The 21,766-nt window shown below is 34.2% G+C and overlaps 1 protein-coding gene across 5 annotated transcripts in view; it reads right to left on the reverse strand.

Annotated features, from left to right (window-relative positions):
• The window catches only part of EEA1 (early endosome antigen 1), a 492,836-nt gene that overhangs the window by 54,354 nt on the left and 416,716 nt on the right, over positions 1-21,766 (reverse strand). For all 5 annotated transcript variants that reach the window (XM_053226593.1, XM_053226594.1, XM_027071108.2 and 2 more), the window contains 4 exons: positions 21,618-21,739; positions 20,351-20,506; positions 13,436-13,552; positions 3,893-4,231 (listed from right to left, as the gene is read on the reverse strand). In XM_053226593.1, coding sequence (XP_053082568.1) covers positions 3,893-4,231; positions 13,436-13,552; positions 20,351-20,506; positions 21,618-21,739 — 734 coding nt within the window. The remainder of the gene's footprint in view (positions 1-3,892; positions 4,232-13,435; positions 13,553-20,350; positions 20,507-21,617; positions 21,740-21,766) is intronic.

Genomic DNA, 21,766 nt, shown 5'->3' on the forward strand with positions numbered 1-21,766 from the left:
ACAAGAATCAGATTATACTGAGTTTCAGGAAACTCTTTAGAAAGGAGTTACCAAAAAGTAACACTTCAAAAAGCAGCAGTGTTCAATCTCAACTGCATAGTACAATTACAGGGGAAATGTTTAAATATGACAATGCCTAGGACTATGCCAGCGATCAGGAATTAATAGGACCAGGGGTAAGGCCTTGATAATGGTAATTTTTTAAATCTCCCCAGGTGATTCTAATGTGCAGACAGAATTGAGAACCAACTGAATTAAAGAGAACTATTGCTCTGAAGATTTACTAAAGGGGTGAGATAATACTATAAATAACTTTTTCATTCATGATGGTACAATTCCTGGTAAGTCCCTGATCTTTAATTTAAAAAGAATCTCAAATCAAGGCTGTCCAATGGTGGGAGTAGGCCAAAATCACTTAAACAATGATGTCTATACTATTTGTATAAACATATTAAAAAAGAAGAGGTTAAATCAAGAGTAAAAATCATATACACTGGAATTATTAATCGAATGGTCTGTTCTAAAGTCACATTTTAAGATATATATACAATCTATAATAAATTCACTTTGTAAACCTATATATAATATATAATTCTTTATTCATTTTACTCCTAACATTTACTATGTGCCAACATTTACTATTCTAAATGTAAATATTAACTAATTTAATCCTTATATATATATAGCCTTATGAAGAAGATTCCACTATTACTTATTAGAGATGAGGAAACTGAGGCACAAATTAAATAATGTGCCTGGACCACATGGCTTACAAGCCTTAGAAATGGAGCCCAGGCAGCTGGTTTCTAAATCCACTATGGTATTCAAGATGTATGTTAGATAATTTTTTAAAATTAAAATGATGACATCTAAGCTTTCAATTATATAACATCATTATTTGCACATTTGTGGCTACTTAAGAAGTGGTCATAAACCCAAACATGAAGAATACAGGCTGCTGTGTTTTCAGGTCCTTTCATGACAATCACCAGCTATCTACCTTTGTCACTACTGAAATGGGTGCTGAGGATACAATGGAGAGCAAGACAAACCTGATTCATACCTACACTCTTTAAGGATATGAAAAAAGGTTTAAGGTAAGATTCATGTCCATTCTTCCAATAAATATTTGCTGAAAGCCCTAAGTACAGAGGCCGACAGTATAAAATAAAACAAATTCCTCACATTAAGGAATGTGAGAATTGCATCCAATGGAATGGCAGACAATATGCAAGTAAACAAAAAACTAATTATATAATGTAAAGTGTTCTAAAGAAGAACATAGGGGTGCCTGGGTGGCTTAGTCAGTTGAGTGTCCAACTCTTGATTTTGGCTCAGGTCATGATCTCATGGGTTCACAAGATAAAGCTCCATGGCGGGCTGTGCACTGACAGCCCAGAGCCTGCTTGGGCTTCTCACTCTCCTTCTGTCTCTGCCCTTCTCCCGCTCACACTCTCTTTCTCAAAATAAATACATAAACTTAAAAAAAGGGGGGGGGGGAGACAGGGGAGAAGGAGGAGGAGGAGGAGGAGGAGGAGGAGGAGGAGGAGGAGGAGGAGGAGGAAGAGGAGGAGAATAGATTATGGAGATCACTAGAAGGGAAACTTTAAGAAGGCTAATACAGTGGCCTAGGTGAGTAATGATGGTGGCTTAAATTAAGAGCGGTAGCAGTACAGGGGCACCTGAGTGGCTCAGTCGGTTAAGTGTCTGACTTTAGCTCAGGTCATGATCTTGTGGTTCGTGGGTTTGGACCCTGAGTTGGGCTCTGCACTGACAGTGCAGAGCCTGCTTGGGATGGATTCTCTCTGTCTTCCCCTCTCTGCCCCTCCCTCGCTTATGCCCGCTCTCTCCCTCTCTCTCATTCTCTCTCTCAAAATAAATAAATAAACATTAAAAAAAAAAAAAAGAGTGGTAGCAGTATAGATGAAGAGAAGTGGACAGATTTGAGACATATTTTGAAGGCAGAATGCAAACGGCAGGCTAAAAGAAGATAAATGGTGTCACTTCAAGGTCTTCAATATGACCTCTTTATTTATTACAAAACTGTGACTAAACCAACTAATCACATGCTCAAGTCTTTGTATAAAAATATGTTTGAGTAGGTTCTCAAATTCCTGATACCCCTCCTCCCACTGACAACCAAATAAAGCCCAAATTCCTCAGCTTGCTATTCAACACCCTACACAATGAGGTTCCAAATGCTCTTTCTAATCACAATAGTCCATTCCTATTACACACACCCTATCTTAAGAGGAAATCAGTGCCTCTTCCTGGTTCTTATAATACTTTGCTGACACTAGTTTCTTCTCACTAATCCTTCTGCCTGGAAGATTCTCCTACCTTCAAACTGCCACTTGTCAATACCTACCCAAAATCATAATTTCATGCACCACCTCTCTCTCTCACACAAAGCTTTTCCTGATCACATACTGGATAAAATAATTACACAAATGAAGTGCTACAGGAGAAGAAAACAGAAGAGGAAGTCTGCAAAATTCCCATCATATATAGGACCATTTTATTATAATCCTCACATTCTTTGGTACAGGATAGTACTTGCCTTGTCCTCAATAAGATTTACATAATGATTTAAGGTAAGTACTGTTTCTTTTTTCAGTTCTCTATCTCCCAACAACTAAAACATAATGTCTTTTAGAAACCATAAGTACCCAATTTCTTTATCTGAAATGAACATCAAATATCTAAGTTATCCACTAAAATATTTGCTCATTAACATGCAATGTGCCAGGTAGTGAAGGTAAAAAATGAGTAAGACGTGGTCTTTGCATCCAAAGAGTACAGAGTCCAGTGAAGAAAGACACATAAACTATGATAATATACTGTACTGTGGTAAGTAATGCTTAAGCCATCTCTGGGGGATCAGGGTGGGAGAAGTGGCAATGTACAGGAAAGGATTTCTACAGAAGAGTGACAACTGAAGTAAGCCATGTGGTCATCAAGGAGAAGAGGAACAGGAAAAATATCTCAGGCCAAGAAAGAAGGACTGATGCCATGAAAACAAGTATCACTGCAATAGTTAAGTGAAAATAGGTGAATATTATGAAAAAAGTGGCTGAGGACTTTAATGTCTCCCAAATATCCATTCTTCAACTGATTTTTAATGTTATCTATAAGCAATAATAAGAATACAGAACTTAATTTAATGGCAAAGTCAAACTTTCATTAATCAAATTACTGATTAATCTGATAGACAATTATTTACTTCTAAAAAGTTATTAGGGCTAATTTGTTTTTTCTTTTAATATATCTAATTTTGAGGCGCCTGGGTGGCTCACTTGGTTAAGTGTCCTGCTCTTGGTTTTGGCTCAAGTCATGATCTCACAGTTCGTGGGATCAAGCCCTGAGTCAGGCTCTGTGCTGTTAACACAGCGCCTGCTTGGGATTCTCCTCTCTCTACCACTCCCCCTTCACGTGTGCACACACGTGATAAATATTTATCTCTCCAATAAACTTTAAAATAACTAAAATATCTAAATGTTTAAATTATTGATTTAACCATAATTATATTTTAAAAATTTAGTAACAAAACATAAGAATTTTTAAATTAAAGACTAGTCAACGATGTGAATTAATTATAGTAACTAATACATGCGGAGTACCCTGCGCCGGGTACCATCTTAAGCAATTTATAGGTATTAATTCATAAACACTTCACAGCAATACTATATGATGGGTGCTAACATTTTTTTCTCATTAAGGAAAACTGAAATGAAAGGAAATGAGATCTGATTCAGTACTACCGGTTATGAAAATTAAGAGTTAATTTTTCAAATGACTGTTTTTTTTAATGAACAATATTATGATCAAATAACTGCCAAGCACATAAGAAACCACAGGAGGAATTCCAATAAATAAAAGTAACATCTCTTACTTGATTAATTTCACTTTGGAGTTGTAACCCGTGCTGCTCTTTCTCTTCTCTCTGTTGTTGTAGCTGTTTAAATTCAGCCTTAAGATGCTGGTACTTGGCCTCTACTTCTGATAATTCTTCCTTGAGCTTCTGCGTAGCTTCCCCCTTTTCACCTAGTTCTGCCTGTATTCTCTGCAGGGAGGTTTCAGATGCAGATAATCTTGACTGAAGCTGCTGACAATCTAGGTCTTTTTGATGAAGGCTTGCTTGTATATTCTTTTTACTCACACATTCTTCGTTATGTTTCTCCTCTAACTGAGTACACTCCAGTTCTTTCTTTCGAAGCTTTTCAGTCAAGTTCTGAAATATCGATGAAACAATTTCCTTTCTTAATATTTCTAATTATTCTAATTATTCAAACTATCTTTACAACAATACCACTAAAATTAGCCACACTGCAATAAAAAACATTTGGCTGAATATATTCTGGCCAAAATAGGACTAAATTATTACATACTAACTTATTTTATTATTGGCCCACTTGACTAAGCTCTACTAATACAAGGGTTACCAACTGAATTTTGACATAACGTGAAACACTAAAATCTACTAGATTCTTTAGGGTATACAACATATTTATACTCTCCCATTTGAGTTAAATAATAAAACTACCTTCTATCATTGAGGTGCCTGGGTAGCTCACTCAGTTAAGTGTCTAACTCTTGACTTTGGCTCAGGTCATGATCTCACAGTTCGTGGGCTTGAGCCCTCCAGCAGGCTCTGCACCATCAGCTCAGAGCCTGTTTAGGATTCTCTTTCCCTTTCTTTCTCTGACCCTCCCCTGTTCATGCGCTTATTCTCTCTCTCTCTCTCTTTCCCTCAAAATAAATAAACATTAAAAAAAAAAACCTACCTTCTATCATCAAAAATTACTCTGAATAACAATATACAGCAATTGATTTGAGGTGTTGTAATTTCTTTTAAAAAAATTTTTTTTAACGTTTATTTATTTTTGAGACAGAGAGAGACAGAGCATGAATGGGGGAGGGGCAGAGAGAGAGAGGGAGACACAGAATCCGAAGCAGGCTCCAGGCTCTGAGCCATCAGCCCAGAGCCCGATGCGGGGCTCGAACTCATGGGCCGCGAGATCGAGACCTGAGCTGAAGTCCGACGCTTAACTGACTGAGCCACCCAGGCGCCCTGAGGTGTTGTAATTTCATAGCTGATAAGAGCTTCAGCATAACAATACCACTTGCTGCTTTAGTATGTAGATCCTACTTATTCTTTATTTTTACTCTTCTTGATAAAGACCATTTATAAGAGTCACAAATTTAAGATTAACTCAAATTTCTTTCTAGGTGTATAAAAATAGTGATCTAAACATAATTTACTTGCCTTATGTTTTATTATTTTAATCAGTACTATCAAGTACAAAATACAAAAACATGACACCTCCAAGTAAAGATCTGGATCAACTAGCCTATTCAAATGTTGGCATCTAGCCTCAGTGGAGTTGTTACAATTAATATAGAACATTTTAAGTCAACACACTTATATATAAGACCTGAATCAGAACTCTGACTCAATGCTAAAAGAACGATAGCTAGGATAAAAAGCTACTATAAGCATCTGAGAAGTCAAGCTGTGGATGTTGATTATACTCACTTTTTATATGCAGTGTGCTAGAAGGGAATAATATAGAAATAGTAGAGGACAAACAAAGCCTCTGGTCTCTGAATAATCTAAATGAAATACACACATTAAAGAAAAAAAAAATTTTTCCAAGAAAGTTAAAACATAACTCTGTCAAACAAAAATGAATTAATACAGGGGCGTCTAGGTGGCTCAGTCGGTTAAGCATCAGACTCTTGGTTTTGGCTCAGGTCATGATTTCATGGTTCATGAGTCTGAGCCCTACATGGGGCTCTGTGCTGACAGTGTGGGGCCTGCTTGGGATTCTCTCTCTCTCTCTCTCTCTCTCTCTCTCTCTCTCCCTGCCCCTCCCACGCTCCTTTTCTCTCTCTCAAAAAATAAATAAATAAGCTTTTTAAAAAAATGAATACAAAACCTGTGTCAGAAGTGAATAATTTTTCTTTTTTGATAAAATAAGCAAAGTCAGATGGGGCTAACTAGTAATTATAATCACTTGAAAATAAAGTTTGAGCTTAGTAAAGTGGTGATAGGAGTTAAATAATACGTATGCATGACTCACACCATGTCATTGAAACAGACACAAAAATTTACATAAAAAGACACAAGGGAACAAGAGACAAGCAACATACATGTGGGGAAAGAGCAAACACTGTTACCTCAAGGGGAGTAATAAATCTAGGTACCAATGTAGCAAAGTTAGCAGTAACGATTCTTGAACACCATCTGAGAAAAGGTACATTAATGTAGATAGATTGCCAGGCAGGAATATACTACAGAAAAAGCAGTGTCCAGAAGATGCTATAGGTATATGTAAAAAAGACAAGATGTGAGACAAACTTAAAGGTAAGAAGAGCACCCAGAAGAGATGTGTGCCTTGGCCAACCAACAGAAACAAAGAAAGAGTAAGAGTCTAAAGACTAGAGGGAAAAAAACAACTTTTGAGTTAAACTATCTGTTAAGAAAATGTTTTTATAAACATTTCTTTGTTACTGGCTAGTAACTCCAGATCTTTCTGGATGTAATTTTACATTTTTTTCTTTTAAGAAAATTACATTTATTTTGGACTTTGTATGTTAAATTAAGGCTATTCATTGATGTATAACTGTGTTGCATCTTTTTACATTTTCCCCCCACCCTGACCCTGACATCCCCCCTCCCCCACTCAAAGCTGTGCTGCATCTTTTTAAAGAAAATTCTAAGTCACTGAATTTCATGAAGGCCGCCATGCTCACATATACTAAGAATGTGGGCAGGATATAATTTTAAAACATGCTGCAAAAATTGAAGGCTAGTAATGAGCTAGCAAGCCTTCTCCACAGGCTTACTTATGGTGTGACCAAATATTCCCACCAATTTATACACAGATGACCCCTCAGATAGCTTCAACTTTTAAGAAGTAAAGGCACATAACAACCGTAGACTTTAAAATTCACTTGTCCTAAAAAATTAATTGGAAGCTACCAGGCTTTATAGCACAGATGAGAGATAATTAAATTTTCCTTAAAAGAACCTCAACCACTTTCTTTTTAAAAGACCTAATCCAGGGGCACCTGAGTGGCTCAGTCAGTTAAGTGACCAATTCTTGATCTTAGCTCATGATCTCACAGTTCATGGGATCGAGCCCTGAGTTGGACTCTGTGCTGACAGCACAGAGCCTGCTTGAGATTCTCAATCTCTCTCTCTCTTTGCTCCTCCCCCACTAATGCATGCACACGCACACACTCTCTCAAAATGAATAAATTAAAAAATATATTCTAAAAAAAAAGACTTAATCCACTCACACTGCATAATTTTTACATGCAGAAGGCTAACTATATTTAGTACTACACATTTTCATTCTTACTACAGTCTTCCCATGAAATCTGAAGCAAAATATTATAGCAAATACATGGTTTTTGAAAACTGATTTAAGTATAGTGAGAGTCATTAAAGAACATAGTAATTGCACTTTCACATGTCCATATTAATTCTTAAAACAAAACATGAGATACATTATTATCTCCATTTTCTGAATAAGGAAGTGAAAACTGAAAGAACCTCTATGACCTGGCCAAGTGGCAGAGTCATATATTATGATTCCAAGTCCAGTAAATTGTCACAACACAATTTAGACACACAGTGAGTCAATTCATGCTTCCCCCAAAACACTCTATTCAAGTTTAAATTCCAAAATGATTGTTAAGCCTAACTCATAACATAATTATCGTTTGGGTAAGCAAAACTCCTTCCTTCCAAATGTTGTCCCGTCCTCTTGATTTCCTCACCAACTGCTCTCAACAGATTTTCTTACAGAGATAATTTCCCTATATTAGACTCCAGTTTTCACTTATTACTTGCCCAAGTAATGAGAATGAATGCAAAAAGATGGCATTTTTTTAGCTTACAAAGTAGTTTCAGGCATCTCATTTGTTCTTCAAAACAGCTTGGTGAGAAAAAACAAATTGAACTACTATAGCTCTCCAACATCTCATATTCTCTTGTGCTCTTACATGTTCCCATGCCTTCTGCATATCTAACTCTCAAAATGAATGCCATCAACCCCTCTGCCATGTGAAACGTTCCTTAACATCTTAGAAGACTAAGCTAAAAAGTTGTCTTCTACAAAAGCATTTGCTGATTTACTAGGCAGTAAGTTAGGAAAACTTCCACCTTGGTCTTGACCCAACACTGCACCAACACTTACCAAATAAAAACAAAAACAACAAACATTGACTGGGATGTTTACTAAAAGCCAGACACTGGTCTAAGCACTTAAACATCTATTAATTTATTTAAGACCCATGCCACTCCTAAGAGGCAAATGGGTAGGAAAGGAAACAAACTTGGAGAGGCTGTCACAGTCAGTCAGTGGCAAAGCTGGGATTTAAACATGCCTTCCACCACTGTACTACATACAGCATTCCTCAGTGCACCACTCTGCAATAAATATAGTGGTAATACACAACAACAGAACTACTTGTCACATCTGGCTCTTGCTTTGGACTATGAGCACCTTAATACTAGGACTACCAGAAAGGGAAAGCAATAAAAGGATGGAAAAAGGATGAGAGGTAAAACCCAAAAAATAACTCAGTCTCTTACAATGACCTATCTAGTAGCTTTAACTAAGCATATTATTTTGTTCAGAATTTACATAAAAATAACTGAGTTGCAGAACTGTGTTTAAATGTCAGTGTACAAATAAATGAATGAATGAATGAATGAATATCAGACTATGATTCTTATTTGAAACTAAGAAGAAAGTTTTTTCAGTATTCCCTTTTATTTTTAAGTTTTCAAAAGCAGTAATTACAAAACACTGGTCTAATACTGAGGATACCTTGATATTAGTGCAAAAGCAATTATTGTTTCCATTCATTATGTATTAAAATATTGTCTATCCACCTTGATGCTGCTATATAACCTATAATAAATGTCCAAGGCATTTCATGTAATGGTCTTCCTAAGACCAAATACAAAGATTTCCAAATTCAAAACACGTGGATATCACCACTGTCAGCAATCATAGTTTGCCAAGGACATGGGATGAGGAGAGATGGGAGAGGCAGATAGCAAGGATAATAAGAAAAGGATGCATTTCTGCACATAACTTTAACCAGTGAGCAAATCCTAAACAGGAAAACATTTTGGAAAAAAAATTGTTAAGTCTTACACTGATGTAAGGATTATTAAGATGAGTAGAAGATGCTATTATTCCCTAATCAATCATATTCCAGTCTTACCACACTAAATCATCTTGATTCTATATACTATTTATCAAATTCTCATAGTACTTCTTTTAATAATACGTGTGTGTGTATACATACAATCTGTGCTTCATTATCTGACCATACATTTCAGTCTATCAATGTCAAATCATGTCCTTTATTAATAGTTTAATGCTTCAAAATTACATAATAAATGACACTGATCATAAACATCCACTTTATGTACACATCTTGGTCAATTTCCAAAAAGTAGAACGTCAATTTTTAAGAAATTAAAAATCAAACTGAGGGAGAAAGATAAAACTAAATTGTATATAAAAGTTTTCCATATATAGCTTGACAGGAGACAAAAGGGGGAGGGGGGTGGACAGGTTTTCATAAAGCCACAGAAAAAGATCAAGACAGCATCAAGAGTTGACAGAGAAATGGGCAACGGTAAACTGATATAATTACTTCAGAAAATTGAGGTCACGTACTAAACTTGAACGTGTGCAGCCTGCACCCCAGCCATTTCACTTGGGAGACATAACAAAGAAATTTTTGCACAAATGCATGAGATTTATATGTGAATGTTCACAGCTGCAATATTTGTAATAGCAAGGAAAAATAAAATCTATGTGAAAAAGTAGAAGTATGCATAGATCACTTCTGCTGCATACCAAGTAACAGTAGAATTGTCACATGGAAAAGCATTTATGGTCTTAAATTACAAGCTGAGCTAGTTGCTGTTTTTCATAAAACACCATTTTTACTGGCAAGAATAACAAACTATGATTATTCATACTTGGTAGGAAAAGAACCTATCACGTAAGAAAACAGAATTGATACTATTTGCTTCCAATAATAAAATTCAAGCTTTCAAAGAAGGGCAGAATTTTGGAAAACTAGTATCCATCACCATGAGCTTGACACTTCCTCATACTTAAAGCCTATTCAGAGACTGATGGAGATATTGACAAATGATACTGTTTTCATATTGCACAAGGTAATGTGTTAATATTTGGAAGATCTGCATAACCAATATTTTACACCTGACTAATGCATGATGTTATAAAACCCACTCAAAAGGCAAAAAAAAAAAAAAAAACTAATAAATTTAATGTTACAAATATATAAACAGCATTGATATGGTTTCAGATTCTAGACTGTAACTAGCTATTGAGAAACTATGCCTTATCTAGTTTTGGTATAGTATCAAATAAAAATAGCTATAATTATCCAAAAAAAAAAAAAAAAGCTATTCAGAGATTCCTCTTCTTCCCAACTACATACCTATGTGAGATTGAATTTTCTTCATACCCTTCAACCATATCACAACAGATGAAATGTAAAAGCAGATGTGAGAATCCATCTGTCCTAATATTAAGCTAGATATTAAAGAGGTTTGCAAAAATATAAAACACCACCACTATTTTTTGTTTTAGAAAATAGTCATCTTTCATAAGAAATAGTATTGTTAATATTTATTAATTAATGTTTTAAAAACACATATTTTTTAAATTTATGTTTTAATTTCTAATATACTAAATATCCATAGATATAACCCCAAAAATAAAAGCTCTTTGGAGTCTATAACAATTTTGAAAATATACAGCTTTCCTGAGATCAAGAGGTTTGAGTTGGCCAAGGGCACAAGCAACAAATTACCCTAAAACTTAGCAGGTTAAAATTGTGTCTATTATCTCACAGTTTCTGAGGGTCAGGAATCCAGAAGCAGCTCAGCTGACGGTTACACCTCAGGGTCTCTCATGAGACTGTTGTAGTAAGCTGTGGGCCAGAGCAGAGCTACAGTCTCTGATGATTTGAAAAGAACTGGAGGATGAGGATCTGCTTCTAAGCCCATTCGCCTGGCTGTTGGCAGGAGGCCTGGTATTTCCAACCAATTATACTTACTTCTTTTTCCCCTCTACCATGTTCTTTTCTTTGGTTCTTCCCTTGCTATATTTCATCAAAATATTAGGTTCAACTTATTAAAAAGCAAGCCAACAAATTCACCATACCATTGAATATAAGGGTTTAGTGACTCTACTCCCCCACGACCAAAAAAGTAAAGACACAGAAAAAAAGTACTAACCAATACTTGCCCTGCCCCCAAACTTAATATTATCTGTTGCTCATCTATAAAGAAACAAGGTGGGAAATCACAACATTCCAAAATAAAGAACAAGGCTGAAGGTCTCACATTCCCTGATTTAAAACTTACTGAAGGCTATAGTAGTCAGAGACACGGGGGTGGCTCAGGAGGTTAAGCGTCTGACTTGGGCTCAACTCATGATCTCGCGGTCTGTGGGTTCAAACCCCGTGTAGGGCTCTGTGCTGGCAGCTCAGAGCTGGCAGCCTGCTTTGGATTCTGTGTGTGTCTCTCTCTCTGTGTCCCTCCCCACTCATGCTCTGCCTCTCTCTTTCTTTCTTAAAAATAAGTAAACATTAAAAACAAAAATTTTTTTTCAAAGTTACAGTAGTCAAAACAGTACAGCACTAGCATGAAGACAGACATATCGACTAATGGTATAAAAATAGAAAGCCCATAAGTAAACATTCACATACATGGTCAAATGATTTTTAACAAGGGTGCCAAGACCACAGGAAAGGACAGTCTTTTCAACAAATGATGCAGGAGAAACTGTTTATCTATATGCAAAAGAATGAAACTAAACCCTTAACCTTTCACTATTAAAAAAAATTAACTCAAAAATGAATCAAAGACCTAAACATAAGACCTAAAAGTATAAAACCATTAAAAGAAAACAGAGGAAAAGCTGCCTGACATTGGATTTGGCAATGATCTCTTAAATATGACACCAAAAGCACTGGCAACAAAAGTAAAAACAGATACTAGATTACATCAAATCAAAAACTCTGTGCATCAAAGGTATGATAGTAACGTATAAAAAGAAATATACATTTGGTGTTCATCTCCATTTCTGGAACAGAATTCCAAAAACCCTTGCAATTTCCTAAGTGAAAAGAGTAGCAAAGATGTCTTTTGTTAGTCATAACAACTCCCTTTCAACCACCAATGAGTTTATGTTAATGAGGTGATTTTTTTTTTTTAGAAAGCTCCTAAGGATGGGGGCTGGTTGCCATGGGAACCAACCAAAATGAAAGGGTTGGAATTTTCAACCCCACCCCCTACCTCAGAAAGGGGACAGGAGCTGGAGGTCAAATTAATCAGCAATGGCCAACAAATTAATCAATCATGCCTCTGTAAGGAGGCCTCAATAAAAACCCACAAGGACAGGGTTTAGGGAGATTCTAGGTTGGCGAACACATAGAAAGCACCCAGAGAGAGCGTGGGAGCTCCATGACCTCTCCCATACATCTTACTCTACCGATCTCTTTCATCTAGCTATTCTTGCGTTCTAATCTTTTATTTTTAATGTTTATTTATTTATTTATTTTGAGAGAGAGAGAGAGAGCACAAGCGGGGTAGGGACACAGAGAGAGGAAGAGAGAGAATCCCAAGCGGGCTCCACTCTGTCAGCACAGAGTCTGACATGGAGCTCCATCTTATGATCTGTGAAATCACAAGCCAAATCAAAATCAAGAGTCGGAAGCTTAAGCAACCCAAGCACCCCCTGAATTATAATCTTTTAAAATAAATCATTAATCTAGTAAGTAAAATGTTTTTCTGAGTTCTGTGAGTCATTCTAGCAAATTAATCCAATCTAAGGCAAGGGTTGTGGGAACCTCCCATTTACAGCCACAGCCATTTGGTGAGAAGTACAGGTAACAAGTTGGACTTTGAACTGGTATTTGTGGGGGGAGGGGGCAGCTAAACCCCTGTGGGATCTGACACTATTTCCCACTATCTCCAAGTAAATGGTGGTAGAACTGAGTTACACTGTAGGTCATCCACTGGTGTCACAGGACTGCTGATGTGTGGAACACTCATACGTCTGGTGTCAGAAGTAAAGGTATAGTAAAGTACTGAGAGCAGAGGAGACACACAGAAGTGTTTTTCCTCTACAAAAGGTGGTGGTGAATGGGGTGTTGTTCAGAGTACAGAATTTTAGTTCTGGAAGATGGAAAGAGTTCTGAAGATCGGTTCTGTAACAATGTGAATGTACTTAACACTTAAAAAAAAAACAACAGAGTAGTAAGTCACACTGTACTCATGCCAATATATAAATAACATACACAAGATTAAAATTTAAGATACATAAAACCAATTCACCACTCTATGTAGTTTTTAAATACTCACCTGATTTTTTTGTGTTAATTCATTAAGTGAACTTTTAAGTTTTTGTAGTTCCTGCACATACACAGCAACTTCCTGGGGGCCTTTGGCAAGTTCACTCCTTAGCTGGCTTATTGTGGCCTTAAGAAAAAAAGAAAAAAAAAAGAAAAAAAAAATTAGAGGGAACTAAAATGGAAAAGAGAATGGAAGTATCCAAAGGTTTTAAAGTTACACAGATTTTTGTCACTGTTGTTGTTAAATTGATATAATACTTCGAAGTTTCGATTTAGTTCTTTTTCCTACCACCCTACTGCCACCCCACATCATTTTTGACTGAAAATTAATTTTTAAAATTTATCCAAAATGTTTAACCTCATTTATTTAATAATGAATGAAATGAATAGTTGGCATCCTACTTTATGTATCTGAGTCAGCATCAAACTACCAACCTGAATTTACTGGCTTTGAAACTCTGTACTTTAATCCTTCTGAATTTAAAGAACATATGCAAGTTACTGCCTACCTTTTATCCCAACTGCTACAGGATAGCCTTTCGTTTTACTTTAAAAACATGTTAAATAAACACAAACACACAATACAGAATCACCTTTTAAAGGTAGCGAATCATCTTTTTGATTGTAATGGAAAGTATCTGTCCAAAGAAGTTATACAGAGTTTTATTAGATATAATTTTATTAAGCTGGGTCATTCCATGACTAGGTATAATAGCTGGACACAAATTTGCTTTAATGCATCTTAACGAAATTAAGACAAAGGTTTGATCATTTAAAAGTAAGAGAAAATTAAGCGAAGTCTCAGAAATAGAAACTTCCTATACATGAAAGCTTCAATGACCAGAGAGAGAGACTAAGTACTGCTTTTTAAGTATGGTTTCTTGCAAGTGACATTAACAAAAGAACTTTCTATTTCTAATATTTAGCTTATTGACTTCACTTTTTACATTCTTAAAGCTACATTTTCATTGTCTATATTCTTTATTAGTAAATAAATTTTATTATGGAAAACATTTTTAAAAAAATTTTAATAAGCACAAGAGTAGTTATCTACATCAAATATTACAAATACATCTTCAAGGGAGAAACTTTAGAAGGCTACTGATTTATTTTGACAGTAACGCCAAGAGATCTGCTACTCTTCTCTTAAAAACCCTTCCAGTATGGGTGGCACTTTTTTTTTTTTTTTAAGGATTCTCTTTGGTGGTATATCTTCATCTATTACAGTGCTTTGGTTTTAAGATTTGGAAAACCATCTAGTAAGGAAGGTAAGTGATTGAACTGAACGATTAAACACTTGGGCTTATATTATTTTAATAACCATAAGTTGATGAAACTAGTTTTTTGAGTGTTTTCCAAACTGGTTTAAAGTCAACTAAAAGAGGTTTCAAAAAAGTTTTTACAAATAGCAGCATATCTAAGATATCTTCCTGGCCTAACCTTTTAAGGAAAACATTCATGTAAATAAACCAATTCTGATATACTGACAGGCAATCTGTCATATTGCTTTACAGTTACAGCTTCTACACAGGGTGTTTCAACATATAACAACATATATATATGTATATATATATATGTATGTATACACACACACATATATATAATATATGCCATATATATCCTATGCTTCAAAGAAGGAAATGTTTAAATATTCATTATTTTTAACTATATTCAAGTTAAAGGCATATCCTAATAATTTCTTTCTTAAACTGATCATGTAATCTTTTCATTGATACTGGGAGTTTATTTCAAACTGCTATCCCTAATAACTTTGAATCTCAGGATCATTTTCTGTTAGTAACATTATGGATGTTCAGAGAAATATTAGGAACAGTTTGGCTATTTTAAGTTACCCTATTTTAATAATTAGCGTAGATGCCAACTTATCACAAAAGAAGATATATTATTGTATTTAAATCTTGACTTGTAAATGTCTTATCAAAAGATTTAGCAGAGTGACACATAATAAACAGAAATAATAGTGCATATTAAGATGCAAATTAGGAGTATATTTCATTAAAAAACCATGATTCCACATTAAAGTTTATAAGATATAGTAAGCCAAGAGTAACATCTGTCTTGCTGATTAACTCCGATATGTAGAAAAAACTAAACAAGCAAAATGTAAAGCAAATATATTCAACAATATCTTGTTATATTTTACAGTTTTAAAATATGTTCTTATAAATGACTATATTTTAATACCTAAAGAATTAAACATTAGGTATATCATTTATCCTTTGTACAAATATGAATATTTTTAACTATAATTTTTTTAAAAGCAACCATTTGAAATTTTTTAGTTTACTCAAGGGTGGAAAAAAGAAAGATGTGGGAAGAGTTTACACCAAAAGGTATACTTTAGTCATGGAGAGGGGAAGGAGGGGAATGAACTACAGATAAGGTTCATTTTCTCTGTTGTACATCATGAATCATTTCAATGTTTTACAATGATCATGCATTATGTTTGTATTGGGGGAATATACAAATTGAAAAGTCAAAATGTGCAAGAAAATACATTCCCTGTTCAAATATGACTATGGGTCAAATTCAAACAAAAATGGCTCTCCACTCCAGCCACAAAGACATTCCTCACTGTTTAACAGGCCAAACTCATCTGCGCTTTGAGACTTTACAGTTGCGCTCCCTCTTCCTGAGAATGCTTACTCCCAATTCTTCACCCTCTTGCTTACTTCTCACACATTCCTCCTTGAGAAGACCTTCCCTGATCATTCTATCTAAAACTGTCATACATTATTGCCAGCTCCACTACTGCCCATACATACCCTGCTTTATTTTTCTTTATAGCATTTATTATTACCTGATTTTCCATCATGATTTGATTTATTCATGTATTATCTGGCTTCCACAAAAGACTATAAGCTTTATGAGAGCAGGCACTCTGTCTTATTCACTGTTGTATTCCCCACACCTAAAACAGCTACTGACCCTAGGCATTCAAAAACTACTCTCTAAAGGAATGAGTGATTCGTCTCCAAGGAGTTAATAGATATTTGTTCCCAGTATCTGAGACCCGATAAAACAGCCTCCATTTCCTTGAAGCCATGTTACTGAATTCAAGTGAGACTTTTACGAAAAAATTTTAAATTAAAAAATAATTAGAGATATTTTGAGCAAATATCCTGCTAGTGTTTTAGAATTATAATTATTGTCCTAATAATATTCTACTACAATTTGTATGTAATTACTTAAAGATGATTGAAAATTCACTTGATTAACAAAAGTAAGCATATCTTTGAAGTTCTGAGATTGCCTTACAACACAAAATTTCCATTTGACAATAGAAGGAGCTATATTAAAGGTATTACTAACATTAAAAAGCCTTCCCAAAACACATTACCTCAAGTTTAAGCATCTCCATTAGAAAGCAGAAAAAAAAAATAATAAAATGATGGATGAAAGGTGGAAGACTGACAAAAGTACACACTGAACACATAATAAAAATGTCCAAACATACTGCTAAAACTGATCTCTAATATTAGTACACTTTTAAAAGATATTTAAGTACTCTTTAATAACTATGCATGAATATAACCATTTTTATTCCATATCTTTGTAAATATTTTAGCTTTTAAAATGAGTTTATTTGGAATTCAAATAAAATTCTTAAAAAACCATTTATATTAAAGACCACACCAAATGTAAGTTGATTATAGCTTTGATATTTTCAGTAATGTAAATTTTTAAAAATAATACTTATTTTAACCCTTAAATCCTCAATTTCTGATGATAACTATTTATAAAGTACTTTTAAATGCTTTAGAATGAATTATTTTTCTATATGCCTTCTAAAATATCTAAACCAAAAACACAACAAAACAAAACCAAACCTGTCAATGAATTCATAGGCATATCTAAATGAATGTAATGGAACATAAGGACATACTTAACAATGTATATTACATCATATGTCTTTAGCTTCAATTAGAAATACCAAACAAATCATTTTTAGCTCCTTTAACTCCTGTTCGTGTATTTTGTTTCAGATACCAGTATTTAGGTTCAGTAAAGTAGTAATAAATACACAAAGTAAGTTTTTCATTAAGTGCTATAATTCACCAACAAATTTAAGAATAGGATTTAATTTTAATAAATTAATAAAATACATGCCACATATTTAAAAAGTAAGCACAAGCTAAAAACAAATGGTTTATAACATTGTTATAAACAAATGAGATGGAATATCTAGACATTAATTGTTTTAATATAAAAGTGGTGTGAAACAACTCAAAAGTATTTTAAGTTGTACTCAATATAAATATTACATCATATAATATAGCAAAATATAAAAAGTAATAACAGTAAGTATTAGGTCAAAATTAATAGCACAAATTTACTTATAAGGCAATTATCAGACCACCCTAAATGAGAGAGAACATGATTCAGAAAAGACTTGAGGCGTTGGAGGAGACCTGGGATCCAATCCTAGCTTCCTTTATATGAGGTACATGAACTTAAACAAGTTATTTCACTTCACCGAGCTTCAGATTCCTTACACATAAAACAAACTTGATACTTAATTTACAGAGTTAAAAGAAACAAAAGAGACCATATATTTAAAGTACCTGGCATATTATCCAAAACTTGGTGGTGCTCAAAACCTAAGAGCTTGTTTCCAATAATAATATTACTCTGACTCATGCTACCACTTCCTAAACTTGTTCAACATAATCTGAAGTCTCAATCATTACACACCTATTAGTTAACTACTAGAAAGTAAATATTACCCTTGTTTTACTAAAATGATGATGAAATGTTAAGTGCTATTCAGCAAATCTCTTTATTTTAACATTTATTTCAAAACATTTAAAAAGATAAACCTTTATGAAAATGTAAAAGTTAAGATGTGAAGAATGAATTTCTATGCCATTTTTCTTCTTTTCCAGAAACATCTTTTTGAGAGAGAAAAAAAATTGTTTCCCACAATTACTCTTGTTGATAGGAGGACAGTACAGGGAAGTCACTAAATCCTTTTCCCCAAAATCTTATAACTCTAGTTATACTTTTTCATCTTAAATGACTTCTTCCCATAACATAGAAGATAATCCAATCTACATGAATAAAAATACAAATTTACAAAAATCCTCCATATTAAAGTAATTCTTAAATATTACTCAGAAATATTTTCCCACATATATTTTTCCCAAAATGCAAGCAAATATATAAATTTCTTCTCCCTGTTCAAATTCTATTTGTATAACAAGTATAACTCCACAATTCTCAGCAGGAAACAGTCAGAAAGGATTATACTTTAAAAGACATATATTCTAAAAGTGCCATTGCTGTAATTCAATTTTAGTCAACCTGTTACATTTGATTTGAAACCTCATATAATATTAAGGAATTTTTAACCAAAAGAGAGTATAATTTTTTAAAAATTTGAGAAATACCAGTGGGCAGGCAGATTTAATCAAAAGTAATTCTTATTAAAACACAGAAATAAATGACTCGATTCACTCAGATTCAAGCATTTCTACTTTCACATTATCTGAATGGGACTTTTCCTCACGAGACTTCTTTGATTCAGCATCTCCTTGACTGCACATTAAAAGCTTTTACCTCCCTTCAATAAATTTATGAACTCCCTAAAACTGTTTGAAAAATTGTGGGGTCAAGTGTCATTGGGCTAAAAAGATCACTTTTGGGAAGTCTGCACCTGAAGTTCATAAACTTTAAAGTCTCAAGTGTTAAGTGAGCATCATAAAGCTTCACATGCCTATGCATGTTGTACCTACAAAGGTTCACCATTCCCCCTTTACAAAGATACAGGAAGAAGTAAAATAAAGGGTGACATGGTTATCTATAATATTTATACTCCATAGCTCATTATGTTACTAATTATGAATAGAATGGCTTTTAAGATCACCAGCTTAAAAACTCTAAGAAAAGCAAACTGCAACGTTACTATAACAACCTCTTAAACTGAAAATATGAAAAATAGAGGTCCATGTCACATAAGGCAGCTTAAGAACTACAAATATCTATTAATATTTTGTTAACTGTTAACAAAATATCCTCTATAATACTTTAGTAAAAAAGACAAAGGCTACATTTTTAAGCAAATATATTTACTAAAAATCCTAGAGCTTGCCATATACTAACATAATTATATCAAGGATTTACAGGTCAAAGTCAAGTCATGTGACAAATGGTGGAAGGAACTGAAAATGTTTATCCTGAAAAAGAAAGAACTCAGAGTAAATATGAACAGTCTCCAAATATCTCATGTGGAAAAAAGGAACAATTTATTCTGTGTAATTCCTAAGGAGAACTGGAATCAGTGCATGGAAATTCTAGGGAAACAAATGTCAATTCAATGGAACGGCTGACTTATGAAGAAATATGCATCCCTACACCACCTAGCAAGAGTTGGGGATCACTTATCAGAGAGACTACAAAGGAGGGTCCTGGGTGAAGTGTTAGTCTAACAGATTTTTAAGATTTCTCTCAAAAACATAATTCAATAATCGATAAGTGAAAAACAAGCCTACTAGAAAATAAGTTTTCCTAAATATTTTTCCTAAACAACATTGATAATATAATTGTAAAAAAATGAAATCATGCTTCCTTTACTCCTACACCAAACTGAGATAAACTCAATTACCACTTATTGACTAGCCTGGATCAAATTTAACTTTAAATAATCATTTCTCCACAATGTGTACATTTATTAAATGGACAATACTCTTTTATACATTCTTCTCTAAATGTCTAGCTTTATAAAGCAAAATTAAATATTGTCTCTCAGACTATACTGACTATACACAAATATCACTCAGGGCAAATGAAAGTCAAGTATTGTTTTGATAGATCGCTTGGAAAAATTTCAGCTGCTGGCTTCACTCAACAGTATACACTAAACAAGTTAACAACAATCACATTTAGGCACACTGAACTTATTTACCTCTGAGTTAGCATATTCTGCTTGTAACTTTTTACACTCATCTTTGAGTTTTTCAGATTCTTTTTCACGCTCCAACGTCATGTTGTCCATTAGTGTTTGAACTTGGACCAGTTCTTTCTTTAGCACAGCAACATCTTCTATACCAGGTCTCTGAAGCTGTGAAGCATGTTCATTAAAAATTATAGTGAAAAACGAAAATATGGTTTTACTACAAAGAAATCAAAATGAAAATAATCTTTAATATCAATTGTTAGACTGCAAATGTTGACCACTGATACCTTTTTCCCAAAAAGCCTCTCCTCTTCCCAATCTTTGTCATATTTAATAGTATCACCACAATGTGAAAGAGAGCAAATTCACAATTATCCTTAGTGCTTTATTTGCTTTCTTATCCTTCACAAACTGCACTTCATGGTTATAACAATCACTTAATAAATGCCACATTTTGAAGCATAAATGCCCCATTTTCTATCCTAGGAAACTGATAATAAAAATAAAGGAGCAGATGTAAGCATAATTAGGGTTTGTTGCTAATGGATATGGATATGCATATGGTTGATTTTATTCATATATTTATTGAGTGCTAAATAAAGGGCAGAGAGGCACCTGGGTGGCTCAGTCGGTTGAGTGTCCGACTCTTGGTTTCAGGTCAGGTCATGATCTCATGGTTCATCGGATCGTGCCCTATTTCGGGCTCCTCGCTGACAGCACAGAGCCTGCCTGGGATTCTCTCTCTCCATTTCTCTCTCTGTCCCTCCCCTGCTCATGCTCTCTCACTCTCTCTCTCATACATACATACAGGACAGAAAGGAGACAAGGACAGATCCAAAGTTGTACACCTTGGGAGAGCACTGAAGACATATAGTACCAATGACAGAAATAGTTGGGGAGGAAATACGATGACCTGATGCTACACTTGTTGCATCTGAAATGAAGCTAGAAATGCAATCAGAAGTTTTCTAAAAGTAGGTGGATTTATAAAACTAAAGGGCAGGGAAAGGTCAGGATCAGAGACGCAGATAAGGAAACTAGTAAAAAGACACATGATATTAAGATAGAAACAACAAAAATGTTAAGGTAATAAATTTTGTATCACACATTCCATTTTTATTTAAAAAATCACATTGGTATATGTGTAAAGGATAGAACTAGAGGGAATTTTCCTTTCCTTCATTTTACTCAAGCAATACTTTTAACATTTTTTCAGAGTATATATTTTTCATTTAGAAAATTATAAAAGTACATTTCAATAAGGTTTCTGAATTACCAGTTCAGTCTTCAGATCTTGAATTATAATTGTTTCTTTGTTTAATTCCTCTGTCAGATATGTCACTTTTTGTTCAGCAGCTTCTCGAAGACTCCTTTCTTCATCATATTTTGACTTTATATCTAATTAAAGATAGTTATATAAATATT

This window comes from Acinonyx jubatus, chromosome B4, assembly GCF_027475565.1.
Source record: "Acinonyx jubatus isolate Ajub_Pintada_27869175 chromosome B4, VMU_Ajub_asm_v1.0, whole genome shotgun sequence".
NCBI lineage: Eukaryota > Metazoa > Chordata > Mammalia > Carnivora > Felidae > Acinonyx > Acinonyx jubatus.